The sequence below is a fragment of the Trematomus bernacchii genome, unplaced genomic scaffold (assembly GCF_902827165.1).
Source record: "Trematomus bernacchii unplaced genomic scaffold, fTreBer1.1, whole genome shotgun sequence".
NCBI classification, from domain to species: domain Eukaryota; kingdom Metazoa; phylum Chordata; class Actinopteri; order Perciformes; family Nototheniidae; genus Trematomus; species Trematomus bernacchii.
In genome coordinates this window covers 816,033-830,708 of record NW_022987615.1, presented here as the reverse complement: position 1 = coordinate 830,708, position 14,676 = coordinate 816,033, and the positions used below count along the sequence as shown (strand labels likewise).

Genomic DNA, 14,676 nt, shown 5'->3' with positions numbered 1-14,676 from the left:
AATTAAAGTTTAATAGTCTTAATATATACTGAAAATATCTTATATAGTTGATAAATTGTCGATAATGATATCTGAACTGTTATTACTTATATATTTCTATTGTGACTATTATTTATTTGTTTTTATTGTTATTGTTTTTTAATGTGATATTTCAATTCTTTGTTTGTTTATTATTTTTGAATGTTTTTTACGGGGGGGGGGGGGGGGATTATTGTAATACATTGACAACATGCACATTTTGCCGGTGTGTAATTCAAAATTGCTATGTTGTTTACGAAAAAGTACAAAAAGTACAACAAAATAATAATATGAAATGTCAAAACTCGGAAGTGACATGTTGACTCCTCCCACTTGCATCGATTCATGCAATCAAATGCCGGGATCTGGATGAGCTGGCATTAAACCCCGGAAGCAGGAGGTGTTTACAACAGGAAGCTAAGCTAACTCCAGTTAGTAGAGAGTTTGAAGCTCGTCAGAAGAGCTCCGTGTTTCCTGAGTTTCTCTGTGTCTGCGGGAATAGTCTCAGGTAAGTTCACCTGCTGACTAACAACTGGTGCTATCTTAGCAAAGCCTGTGACAGCTAACATCTGCTAACTAGTTTAGCTTGCTAACTTAACGCCAAGTTTGTAAACTTAGTAAATCAAGTTGTTAGCAGACATTTCAACATCACACATTCCAGAGAAAACCCCAGACATGGAGACACAATTTATTACATTATACATGAATATCTGACTCAATACAAAGCAGGAATTAGACGGGGCCTACAAGCTAAGTGGCTAATTTCCAGGAAATACACGGAGACATTCAGCTATTAGCTCAAGTAATTCACGTTTTTAAAAACCAAACTTGGGTTTCCTGTCAAAATCCAACAAATACACGTTATTAAAACCTGTGTGTTTGAACTTGATATGCTTAAATCTGTTTGACTCAAGCTAATAGATGTACCCTAAACGATATTCACGTGGTGTGCAGTTGATGTAGTTCAATATGTTTTAGCAATGGACGATATCTAAACACTATTTTAGCTGTTAATAGAGAATAAACAGGTTTTACATGTTGCCTGCCAGGTGTGTCGTGTATCCTTATTTAAATCACCTTTTTAAGGACTCAATCTATCCCTCTAAAATAGAAAAATATACGTTATTTTGTTCCACAGAGAAAGAAAACTGTGAGAAACTAGTTTATAGACATTGATTATGCTACTTGTGTCTTAATGTGTGTTTTAATGTACAAATTAAACCAAAGTTCAGTGTGTTTCTTCACTGAGATGTTGGCAGTGTGTTGCAGTGTTGCATGACACAGCTGCTGCCACACCCACCTCACTGGTCAGCTGATCCTCCACACTGGCTTTAGTTAGTTTAATTCAATTATATGTTTTTTTTATAGGCTTTTAGCAATATGAGTGCCCTACATATTTTGCAATTTGGATTCTCCGACAGTCGCTCAAGAATCAGAACTGTGATCTCTTTAACTTGAGATGTAGTACCATGTATTTTATCTTATGAATGTATTTACCAACTTAAATATTTTGACTTGTAATGTTTCTGTTTTTGTTACCTAGCAGTGCTGAGGGATTATGTTTGATTTACTTTGGCATCTTGTATAATATACTGATAGAAATAAACAAATAAACAGATGTACAGAGAGGCAGTCGTTTAAAGTGGACCTATCATGCTATATTTGAATAATATAGTGTAGGACCATACCTATATAAGGCATATTTATACTTTTTTTTTTTTGCAAAATATCAAACAGATCATGCATTTTAGCCATGCCTCATTTTGCTCAATTTGACATTTTTTAGCTCTGTTTTTGTAAGGGCAGAACAGCACCATCTAGAGGCCTGGCATATGTACTACAGCGTCTCCAGCGCTTTCGAACGGCAATGGCCGTGGCTGTCTCCTCCTGATTGGTGGAGTTGGCCCAATAGCCGTAGCGCCACCGTCCTGACGTCAGGACAGTGTTCAAATCTGGATCAGTTTTTATCAGATCCGTTGCAGCCCCTTTTTTAGAGATTTGGGTATGGAGGAAAATAGAGAGGGTTGTGTTTTCTGACACTTGGTGAGTTCCCTGGAACACCGGGGACACATATTCATGTATAAAAGACGTACAAAAGTGCATTTTGCATGATAGGTCCCCTTTAAGCAATAGCTCACGACAGGCGGTGATATGCTCATTATATCACAGCTAAGGGGCGTGCTTCGGCCGGACGCGAAGCGGAGTAGTACCATGTATGTATGAGTAGTACCCATAAGGCTCCTACTGGCTCCTTATGGGTACTGCAATTTGTGAAGTCCCGGCCCAGCGGCATTCTGGTGCTCTCCGGCAGAACTGCACCCCTGTCAGACGAGACATATACCACGTGATGACACGTTAGGCTCGTGTTGTCTTCAAGGACCCTGACCTTGGCCAGGAAAAACAGGCACTCGCTTGTTTAATTATGTTGTGATCTAGATTTCTTTAATTTTTTTCTTTTTTGCGTGTGTCTTATAAATTACCTCGAGGGCCGTACCAAATGGTCTCGCGGGCCGTATACGGTTGAAAAGTAACTACAATTCTACCCGTGGTATACGCTCATTATATCACGGCTAAGAACCAATCAGATTGCTTGATTTGACTTGTCCGTTTTATAATTGCTAATAACATCTTAGATCTCAGGGTGATTCCAAATATGTTCATTAAAGATGTATTTAAAAGAATTAGAATCTAATGGGTAAATTAATGCGGAAATTCATGGGGAGTATACAAAATAAAATATTAAATATGTGTGGTGTACGGTTGCAAAATGCATGAACTGTAATGTAAAAAGGATGAAGTGAATTCTCTAAAAATGCATTTGAAGTAAATCTCAATATAATGGAATATGCCATCACGGTTAACTTGTATATTTTTCTACTCTTTAGTTCTGTTTTTTTATATTTTTGTTAATTATTTCTAATCTTTTTAATTTCTAATTATGTGCAATGCCTTGTTTAGTTTTGTTATGCTGCTGTAGCAAAACAACAATCCCAATAATATTGGAATCAATAAAGTTGATCTTATCTTTATTTTATGAGCTCTTGCCCTGGATGATGAAACTGAACCAGAGGTTAACTTTAGTTTCAGCTCAAGTTGGTGCATCTTTGTTCTAATACTATTACCCATTTACAAAATCAAGTTTTACAAACTGTTGCTCTCTGAAACGTCCAATAATAAACTCATCACACCTGGCCTCTAATTATCCTCTCGGCTTCTTCTCGATTTAAGTTGTAGTATATCCTGCGTGTTGTTACAGCTCAGTGTTTGTTTTCAAACCTTACGGACACATTTCTGAAGCTGCAGATATTTGTGAGCATTCGGCTTTTCAAACTTAACCCTTATGTTGTGTTCGGGTCTCCCGTGACCCGTTCCAAGTTAAAATTATATAATAACTACGCTCTAGTTTTTTGTATGGGAACGAGGCTTCATGATATCCTCCACCACAGCTATTTAAACACTACAAAACTGATTTGGACAATTTTAGCCAAGTCTGAAGGTCTCTAAAAAAAAAAAAGGTGTATGATTTGGTGTTCGGGTCTGGGGAGACCCGGCAGCATGTTGTGGGTCACTCGGGGTCAAATTTGGCCCAATCAAGATTAATCTTTGACTTTAGACACCCCAGCCCCTCCCCCTTCATCCACTGTAACAATCATTTTTCGCAACCTGCACCTGGGGTGTTTCTCAATCTCGAGTACGCTTGCTTGGTAGCACATGTCTTCCGAGCGTCTTGCTTCAGAAGCGAGGCAAGAATACTTCCTGGCATTTGGAAAACAAAGAGTGGAACAGGCTAGCAAGTGTGCAGGTGTGCGTCATATGAGAGGCCCCGCCTTACATTTTCCGCCACAGATTTGGGGACATTTTGCAAAGCATTGTGGGGATTTTAAGACCGTGGAGACATGTGCAGCCTCGAAATTTCTCCAAACGAAGTACGCCGGTCTCGGTAGAATTCCAAGTATGCTGGACATTGGAACAGTCCTTCGGCGGCACTCGATGACGTAGTATGCTTGAAATAGTGGCTCTGGAGCAGCTTTACTCAACATGAGAAACACCCCTGGTCCCCCCTCCCTCTGCCCCCTCCCTCTGCCCCCCTCCCCCCACGGGAACTCCACCTTTCTCAAAGAATATGTACACTAACACTTGAACTTGAACACACATATGCACATGTGCAATATGTGGTGTAATGTGTTTTGGGACATAACATTAAATTACAACAGGATTGTACGGTTATGAATGCATTATAAGTTAGTTATGATGTAGTTAAAACAATATTGGATGATAGTCATTTTTTGGTTGTGTTTTGGACTGAAATAAATCATGGGTCAAAACTGACCCGCGAACACCATGAACGGAAACAGCTTTCAAACACAACACAAGGGTTAATAATACAATGATAAGGGATGGCTTTATGTCTTCTATTTCCCTCTATTCACAGGATGGTATTCAGACGGGCGTAATCATCTCCTGTAGAATAAGTCAATATTTCTGTTGCTGGTCTTTTATATAACATTTGAATATATCCAGAATATTTCATATTGCGTATTATCTGTGTTAATGTCTTCTCTACTGTAGATATGTTTCCATTTGCTAGTCATTGTTTTTATTTTATTGTCTTTAATCCGCCTTTTTTAAATATTGTAATGCCTGAATCTAATTGGTCACACTTTTGTAAAGACATCTCGTGCTCAATAAAACTGTAGCCATGTATCGTTGCACCCAAAACAAATGAGAATAAGATGCATGAAAACGTAAGAAGTACATATTGATTGGAGCTGAATTAAAAGCAAGCTTCTGTGTTTTAATTCTGCTGCTGTTTTAAGATTCAAACATTAATGCCAGGTTTGTGTTTTGTTGTCAGGAGTCAGGATGAGTCTGCAGTGGACCGCCGTCGCCACCTTCCTCTACGGTGAAGTCTTCTTCGTTCTGCTGCTCTGCATCCCCTTCATCTCACCCAAGAGGTCGGTGCTCACCTGTCCATTTCCACACCTGTCCATCTACACACCTGTCCATTTACACACCTGTCCATTTACCCACTTGTCCATCTACACACCTGGCCATTAGGGCTGTACTCGAATATTCGTTCGTTGGAGTACTATTCGGGTTTCAATTTCGTTATTCGGATATTCTTTTTTGCACTGCGTCTGCCAAATTGAATTTATTGAAAACTCCAATATCAACGTTAGAGCTTGAGCCTCTTCGGGGGGTGCTAACACTTAACCGTAAACGTTATCATTTACTTTCTCCGTCTTTATATGTAGATATGACTTTTTCTCCGTTAATCTCAGGTATTCGGGACAGCCCTACTGTCCATCTACTCACCTGTCCATTTACTCACCTGTCCATTTACTCACCTGTCCATTTACTCACCTGTCCATTTACTCACCTGTCCATTTACTCACCTGTCCATTTACTCACTGGTTCCTCTGCTCACCTGTCCATTTACTCACCTGTCCATTTACTCACCTGTCCATTTACACACCTGTCCTCTGCTCACCTGTCCATTTACACACTGGTTCCTCTGCCCACTTGTCCATTTACACACCTGTCCGTTTACACACTAGTTCCTCTACTCACCTGTCCATTTACTCACCTGTCCATCTACACACCTGTCCATTTACACACTGGTTCCTCTGCCCACTTGTCCATTTACACACCTGTCCGTTTCCACACTAGTTCCTCTACTCACCTGTCCATTTACACACCTGTCCGTTTACACACTAGTTCCTCTACTCACCTGTCCATTTACACACCTGTCCGTTTACACACTGGTTCCTCTGCCCACTTGTCCATTTACACACCTGTCCGTTTCCACACTAGTTCCTCTACTCACCTGTCCATTTACTCACCTGTCTTTTGTATTTATTGTCAGAATGTTTCTGTATCCGGCAATTTTTTTTCAGACGTTTTGGTAGAAATTGCTGTAAATTTGTCTCCGACATGACAACAGGCTACACGTTGTTTACCTACCTTTACACTGTTAGCAATACATCCAAATGAATCGATGTTATCTGTTGAATGTCGTCGTGCAATGTTCATTCATTTGACTATAACTTTACTGTATTTTGTATTTATTCATTCTAAAAGGGAGCGCATGATGCATGACTCGTACAAACCAAACAATTGTCTCTCAAAACACAGATGTTTGAACGCCTTGAGTCTTTTGAGTGTGACTTCTATCAGGTTGAGTTCAGTATACTATGACAACTCAGTCGTATTAACAGGGCTTGAATCTGGGCCTGTAATCATAAAGCTTTCTAGCACAAAGACTGGCTCCTAGTGACACATTTCTAAAAAAAGAACATCTTAGAATTGTTACGTTATCGAATAATCTTCTGTTTTACTTTTAAGACTAGATCCTGATGAAGAAAAATGTTTTATAACCGACATTTCAGACTTGAAGTGAGCTCCTAAGGTGAATAAATGTTAGGAGTAGTGAAGACTTTGGACAGTCTTATGAGTTGAAAAAGCAGAGGAGAAAATGGCCGAAAGACAACGGGGTTTAAGAGATATTCTCCAAAAGCTTTATTACGTTGAGTTAATGAAACGCTACAGATTAGATCTTATAGGGAGATTGATTTCAGTTGATCTGATCACACCCACAATAACTCAACTAAAGTGATCATTACTCCAACGTCTCTGGCATGGATTGAGTACTACAATTACCAGCATTGGGAAATCAACATAAGCTAACAACTGTTAGATAAGATAAAAGGTACTTTATTGATCCCAAATGTTTGCCTTGCAGCAGCATACAAAACAAAACAAGGCATTGCACATGTGTAGAAATTAAAGAGTAGAAATAAACAATACTAGAATTTTAAACATCTCAAAATAGAATTTGAAAAGTAGAAAATATACAGTAGACCGTGAAGATAGAAAATCTATAAACTCTGACGGTAAAAGCATGTGATTAGGATACAGCGCAAAGAGTTGTATTTGAAATGTACATTGTGTAAGCAGGTATGGCTTCTGACTCAACAGATCGTCTCTCAAATAATATTAACACACTATTCCTTTTTATAGATACTAAATTATATGGTTAATCATATTGCTGGAGCTGGTCATTGTTGTGTAATATTTCACAAGTAAACATTTATTTTTCTTCCTGTTTTGTAGAGTCATTTGATCATTATAATAATAATAATAATAGCTTGGATTAATATAGCGCCTTTCATGAGACCCAAGGTCGCTTTACGTTCAAGGTTCTTTATTGTCAAACTAACATAGCTACAGAGTAATTATGTCGTTGAAAATCTTATGTCACAGGCTTCTCCAACAATGCAACATAATAATAATAATACAGATAGTAAAGTAATACAAAAAGAAAAATAGTTCTAAAATAAAGTGAGCATGTGGAATAGTGCAGTACGAGTCTATATACAAGTTATTGGAATGATATATATTAGATATATATATTACTAAGTAGCAGATTAATGTTTTGAAATTGTTTCAGTTCAATTGTTTAACAGTCTCTTACAAAGAAGAACAGGAGTAGGAACATAACAAAAACAAAAGGCAGTCAGACAAAGGGGGTGTTTCTCAATGTCGAGGACGCTTCCTTGGTAGGACATGTCTTCCGAGTCAGGTCCTTCCGAGGCGAGGCAAGAATCCTTCCTAGCCTCGGAAAACGAAGAATTGTGGAACAGGCTAACAGGTGTGCGTCATATGCGAAGCCCCGCCTTAAATGGAGCGCGATTTCCGCCAAAGATTTGGAAATTGGTCCGTGCGCAAAGCATTGTGGGGATTTTAAAACCGCGGAGGATACACATGTGCAGCCTCGAAATTTCCCGCAACGAAAGACGCCGGCCTCGGTAGAATTCCAAGTATGCTGGAGATTGGAACAGTCCTTCGGCGGCACTCAATGACGTAGCATCCTTGTGGCTCTGGAGCAGCCTTCCTCGACATTGAGAAACACCCACCGTCTCACAGACAAAACAACAAATAGATTAGGGGCCGAAGACCTTGGCAAACAGATGGGACTTGAGGGCCCTTTTGAAGGCGTCAAGCGAGGGGATGTTGCCGATCTCTGCAGGGAGAGCGTTCCAGAGAGTGGGGGCTGCCACACTGAAGGCTCCGTCCCTGAAGGTTCGCAGGTTGGTGCGGGGGGTGGTAAGCAGGCCAGAGTCTGAAGACCGCAGGTTCCGGGGTGGGGCATGTGGGCGAAGGAGGTCCGATAGGTACTGGGGGGCAAGGAGGGACTTGTAGGTGAGGAGGAGGACTTTGTAGGCTATGCGGGACTTGACCGGCAGCCAGTGGAGGTGGATGAGGGTGGGAGTGATGTGCTGCCACGGCTTTGTGTGTGCGAGTACCCTATCAGCACAGTTTTGAGTACATTTGAGTTGGTAATGCTTTTTATGTTGAAGGCATCTTCAGGCACTGGGTGATTTGGTATTTATTAGAGACAGGTGGAGGAGTTATTGGCACCGGAAAGGCATATGTTTATTTATGAGGGAAAGGGATTACCATTGTTAAAGTCTGCCCTTATTCTTTGTCGGCTTCATAATTTAAACATAAGGAAAATAAATGCCCAAATGAAATAGTTTCCTGGACAATAGATTTGATTCTGTGTAAGATGTTCTACCTGGTGCCTCGGCTGCAGTTTGATTTGAAGTCCAAGAGAAATCTCCTCTTGGCACATCTGTCACTATTTATTTTATTCCACTATTCAACTACGAGTGCATTTAATTATTTCTTATTGTTTTATCGCCCAGTCACACCTAGCAACGCGTCAACCACACCTCCACTCAGACTTAAGTGTCTCTCCTTTTCTTGTCATCATAAGCTTCCTTTATCATTCCTAAACTACGACGCTCTGCTAGACATTTTCAGCTTTCACACAGTTTGTGAATGTGGTGTTTGAGCGTTCGCTGAGAGTCAAACGGTTCCAGTTGGATTGATTTTAAACAGTTATCTGAAACGGAGCCGCTCTGTGTGAAACAGATTATAACCGACCTCTGATTAACTCACAGAACAGACACGTCTCTGATCCCAGAGCTCATGTCAGCAGGTTTTTATCACCAAAATATCCCCAGAAACTCCTGAGGGATGTTCCGGATTTAAAGTAAATATATAAGAGACATCCATGGGTGTTTCTCAATGTCGAGGAAGGCTGCTCCGGAGCCACTATTTCAAGCATGCTACGTCATCGAGTCCCGCCGAAGGACTGTTCCAATGTCCAGCATGCTTGGAATTCTACCGAGGCCGGCGTACTTTGTAGTGAGAAATTTCGAGGCTCCGCGGTCTTAAAATCCCCACAATGCTTTGCGCACGGACCAATTTCCAAATCTTTGGCGGAAATCGCGCTCCATTTAAGGCGGGGCCTCTCATATGACGCACACCTGTTAGCCTGTTCCACAGTTCTTTGTTTTCCGAGGCTAGGAAGGATTCTTGCCTCGCTTCTGAAGCAGGTGACTCGGAAGACATGTGCTACCAAGCAAGCGTCCTCGACATTGAGAAACACCCCATGACTCAGTATCTGATTGTACAAAGTCTGACGATTCATCAGAAGCTGCTGGAGAATGAGTGGTTCGATTCAAAAGTAGACAGAAACGCAATATAAGGAACTTTTGATTTGCTAAAAGGGACTCCTAGAACAAATAAGGAGCCACTATTTCAAATCTTATCTCGACTGCGACTCCCAGATAAAGCTCTCAAACAAAGTAGAGAAAAGGTTTGTTTTTATAAAGTTGTGAACATATTAAAAACAAACAATCTGAATAAGAAGGTATTTTTCATCTCCCAAAAACACATTGAAGGTTTGGTCCTTTTTTAAATACTAAAATTATGAATCGATAGGTTTGGGATTTCTACATTTCTTTGGTTTTTATGTCCTATTTTTATTGTTTTTTTGATACTGAACTTGCAGTAAGTATGGTGAAGATGTACAAATACAACATACATCATATTGGGTTATTCCATATTTAAAGAGTTGTACATTTTTGGCATCTAAAATCAAATAATTCCCCACTTTTGTCTTTCACTTTTTAACAGCCTTTCCTGAATAATCACAAGTGCTGTTTCCCTTCAAGATCACATTTCTGTCTTTTTTTTAATTATCAATAATGACTTTTTTTATACTGTACTTGTAAAGTTGTACATACATCATATTTTTTTATTGCATATTTAAAGAGTTGTACATTTTTGGCATCTAAAACTATTTAAATTCTCCCTTTTGTCCGTCACTTTTTAATACTCTCTTTCCCTTATAATCACAAGTGCTGTTTCCCTTCATGATCCGATTTCTACCAATATTTGTATCTGGGTATAAGGACATTTTCCTCAGATGTGTGTAGTGTGTTGTTTCCACTAGATGGAGCCATAGCCTCAGCTGTCTGACTGTATTCCATCTATTACTGTGTATATCGACTCTGTGTTCAGGGTGTCCGCGGGGTCTTAAAAAGTATTAAAAGTTTTAGCGAAAATGAAGGCTATTAAAAAGTATTAAACGGCATTTTCCAAGGTATTACATTTTGGCAGCTTGTTTTCAATAAGTATATAAATTGTCCAAAGAGGTTGTATTCTACAGTCTGCCTGAATGGAATCATTGCGTAGGTGTGTAGTGTGATTCTGTGTAGTTTATTTATGGCATCCCGTTGGATTTGACGTCATCTGAACAGGACATTGCACGCTCACTGCTTGATAGCGCGCGAAGGCCCGTTTACGCCGGTTGTTAAACAACATCGTTATGGGGAAATGCAAGTCTGCGTCCAAATGGTTGGAAGATAAGGAGGAAGGACAATCAATACTGTATATAGTCAATGTGAGGTAAAGTGTGTCGCCAATGTAACCGGTTAAAACCCGAAGTGGCGATGAGGTCTTAAAATGTATGGAAAGGGTCTTAAAAAAAGGTCTTCAAAGGTCTTACATCTGACTTCAGGATTCCTGCATATACCCTGGTGTTATAATGTGAGTGTTTGCTCCTGCAGGTGGAGTAAGATCTTTAAGTCTCGGATCATCCAGACCATCGCTCTCTATGGAAACACCTCCTTCATGGTGGCCATCGCCATCCTGGTCTTCCTGCTCATCGGTAGGTTGTTTCTCCTCCTCCTCCTTCTTCGTCTTCTCCTTCCTCATTTCAGTCTGTGTTCTGCATCACCTACATTACTCCTCTGGTGATCAATAAAGCAAATAAAATATCCTTATAAGTTTAATTAGGGTCTTTATAGCTCTTGTATTAAGTGAATTCAGTTTCAATCAACTTATCTCAGACTGTGAAGCACATTTGGTTTTGTGTAACATTTAAAGTTCATAATGCAACTGGACACTACTCAACTTGTGGGATACACACTGACGATGTTGTTCTTCTTTGTGTGTGTGTGTGTGTGCGCAGATGCTTTCCGCGAGGTGAGGAAGTACAGCGTGCCGGAGAAGGTGGATCTGACCAACAACCCCACGGCCATCGAACACATCCACATGAAACTGTTCAGAGCGCAGAGGAACGAGTACATCGCCGGCTTCGCCCTGCTGCTCTGCCTGTGAGACACACACACACACACACACACACACGCACACTCACACAGGTCTAAATGCCGAGGAGGGTTACAGTAGGATGGAAAGAATGTGCAGCTGTGTGTGTATGTGTGTGTTTCCATTGAGAAACGCTCACTGTACAGTGTAAATCCTGCTGCCTGACTCTGATTGGATGAGCCTCTGAGGTGTAAATCTGTCATGGTCCCTGATTGGCTAACCCTTCTCAGAGTTGTGTGACATGAGTTTTCGTGATTGGAGGGCAGCTGGTTGTCAGGCTGAGGGGATGTTAGTGGTGATCAAATTAGAAAACATTTTAACTGCAGGTTATATAAGTGAAGGGATAATTAAATGTTTAAAACGGACAAGTCAAATCAAGCAATCTGATTGGTTCTTAGCCGTGATATACTGAACGTATACCACAGGTAGAATTGTAGTTACTTTTCACAACAAGCCAGTATCCCTCCGCGTCTGAGAAAAACTGTATACAGTTGGGCTGAAAAGCAAACTGGGACAAGAAAGCAGCGGAGAAGTAACGGGGCAGAAACCCTCCTTTTTACGCAGCGGTCCAGACATAGACATCAAACGGCAAAACATATTCAGTGTGCAGCTCCTTTGGCATTAGGGCAGGGATATTTAGATACTTTCCAAGGTTTGACATAATGAATTGTGCTACTTTTAAAGCAAGCAACGATGTTTTCAAATCTGTAATCATTAATGCAGTGCTTATAGGACTCTTATGGCGCATTTCCATTGCAGCGCGTAGCTCGCTTTAAGCGTGCCGTGTCGTGCCGTCCCCTTTTTTGGTTGTGCTTCCACTAGGCCTCGTTCCGGCGCGGCACGGCGCGGGGCCACTTTTTCCCCTCTTTTCTGGCCCTAGAAAATTGTGGTTCTATCGGGGCCAACAAACAGGGCTGAGTCGGGCTGAGTATGCTAAACTAGAGAGAGGAGCGCTGGCAAGAGGGCTAGAACTACAACAAGATGGACATATTTGACCGTGATTTAATTGTAATACACGTTTCAAAATGATGCCGAAGTAACAACATACTGATACCGGTTAGTAAAAACCATGAATTAATGCTTTGTCAAGTCTGCAGACAGACGGCAGGCGAAAAACCTTTTAAAATTCGTGTTTTTCTAGATGGAGATTGGCTAAGCTAACGCAGTATATGCTCTGACCGTCCACACTCACAACAACGGCCTATACAGACATAAATACAGCAGCGACTGTATTCACCATGACACAGGCAGTCTGTGGTGTGTACTTGTTTAACTTTTGTCGAGTTTCTGAACATATATAAGGAGCTGTGAGCTCTGAGTGCTCACAGCTAACGGCTGTGTTGTGTTTCTGGATTTCTCATTGAAGATGACGTCACGGCTCCGCCTACACTGCGTTACTATAGTAACTACCCCAGTTCCTAAACTGTAATGGAAGCGCAGCATGAAGTGAGTCGGCCCTGTTAAGGCCCAACGCGGCCAAGCCGTACCGAGCCGTACCGAGTGTGGCCGAGGCCGACCGTGTAGTGGAAATGCGCCATTAGGTTACTGCTTTAAATTCTAGCACGTGTGTGACCCGCTCTATCGAAATCAGTCGGAAGTCGCAACGGCTCATTTAAAAATAAACGTAGATTTGCGTAAAAAACTAGTTTTTCGGGTGTTTTGTTTGATTTTAAATAAACGAAACAAAGTCTTGGCTTTCAGAATATGAAACTTTTATTTTATTTCCAAAATCACACGATGTTTGAAGCTTGTAAAGGGAAGTTGACAGCTCTCACTCGCACTCTGCTGTTCCACAGCGCCGCTCCCCCTCCCTCCGGCTGACATTATGAATGTAAGGCGTATAGTAATCATAGATAACACGGCAGGGTCCGTTACAGTTTGTTTTCATCTGATTTCAATTAAACAAAGTCTTGGCTTTCAGAATATTAAACTTGTTTCGGCAAATTCAGATGATAAATACAACTTTAAAGCTTGTTACTGCATAATTACGAGAACGGAGTAACTTAACGTCACAGCACGCATAACAACAGCCGGTGTTTCTCGTGAGTGTTTCCCCCGGGAAACAAATGCAAAAATACACAAACACACACACTCACACACACACTCGCGGGCTTCCCCCAGACCAGTAATCCAAACGAAAATATCTTCCCTCCGTACTATTTTTATCATTTGCTCCGCTAATAACCAATCAGATCGATGGATTCCAGAGAAGTGATGACTCGGTAACAGTCATTATATAATGTGACATATTTAGCTTAATATTTGGGAGTACAAAAACAATCCTGATATCATTAGAAAGCTATGAATCTCCTCTTTCCAACAGTGTATACAACTCAAAATGTGTCTTCGGCTCAATGCGACTGATTTCGATAGAGCAGGTCACATGTTATGGCAATCAATACACTAAACAATGCACTTATAAGATCATCACAGTATGGATTTTGAGGTAATAATCGTATCTACATATCGCCCATCAGTATCTTTAATTTGTAATGTTAAAAAGTAACTGAGTGAGGTTACCTTGGTTGCTGATTGGCTAATGGTTACACAAGCCCAAAACATCATGACATCATCAAGTGGCCAAAATCTGATCAGCTCATTTTCAGACAGGTTTTTATATAAATGGATCAGGACAAAAAGAGAGAGAATCTTTGTTCCTGAAACTTTCAGAGTCTCTTTCCACAGAGGGGACACATGGTGATGTAGAAGAGACATGAAGAAGAGGGGACACATGTTGATGTAGAAGAGACATGAAGAAGAGGGGACACATGTTGATGTAGAAGAGACATGAAGAAGAGGGGACACATGGTGATGTAGAAGAGACATGAAGAAGAGGGGACACATGTTGATGTAGAAGAGACATGAAGAAGAGGGGACACATGGTGATGTAGAAGAGACATGAAGAAGAGGGGACACATGGTGATGTAGAAGAGACATGAAGAAGAGGGGACACATGTTGATGTAGAAGAGACATGGAGAAGAGGGGACACATGGTGATGTAGAAGAGACATGAAGAAGAGGGGACACATGGTGATGTAGAAGAGACATGAAGAAGAGGGGACACATGTTGATGTAGAAGAGACATGAAGAAGAGGGGACACATGCTGATGTAGAAGAGACATGAAGAAGAGGGGACACATGTTGATGTAGAAGAGACATGAAGAAGAGGGGACACATGTTGATGTAGAAGAGACA

General features: G+C 40.8%; 1 protein-coding gene across 2 annotated transcripts in view; it reads left to right on the top strand.

Annotated features, from left to right (window-relative positions):
• Window positions 1-394: 394 nt before the first annotated feature.
• The window catches only part of bcap31 (B cell receptor associated protein 31), a 28,570-nt gene continuing 14,288 nt past the window's right edge, over window positions 395-14,676 (top strand). Inside the window, exons 1-4 of one of the 2 annotated variants that reach the window (XM_034132179.1) lie at window positions 395-526; window positions 4,874-4,973; window positions 10,941-11,041; window positions 11,345-11,489. In XM_034132179.1, the coding sequence (XP_033988070.1) occupies window positions 4,882-4,973; window positions 10,941-11,041; window positions 11,345-11,489 (338 nt within the window). In that variant the 5' untranslated portion in view covers window positions 395-526; window positions 4,874-4,881. The remainder of the gene's footprint in view (window positions 527-4,873; window positions 4,974-10,940; window positions 11,042-11,344; window positions 11,490-14,676) is intronic. The other variant, XM_034132180.1, reaches the window with a different exon arrangement.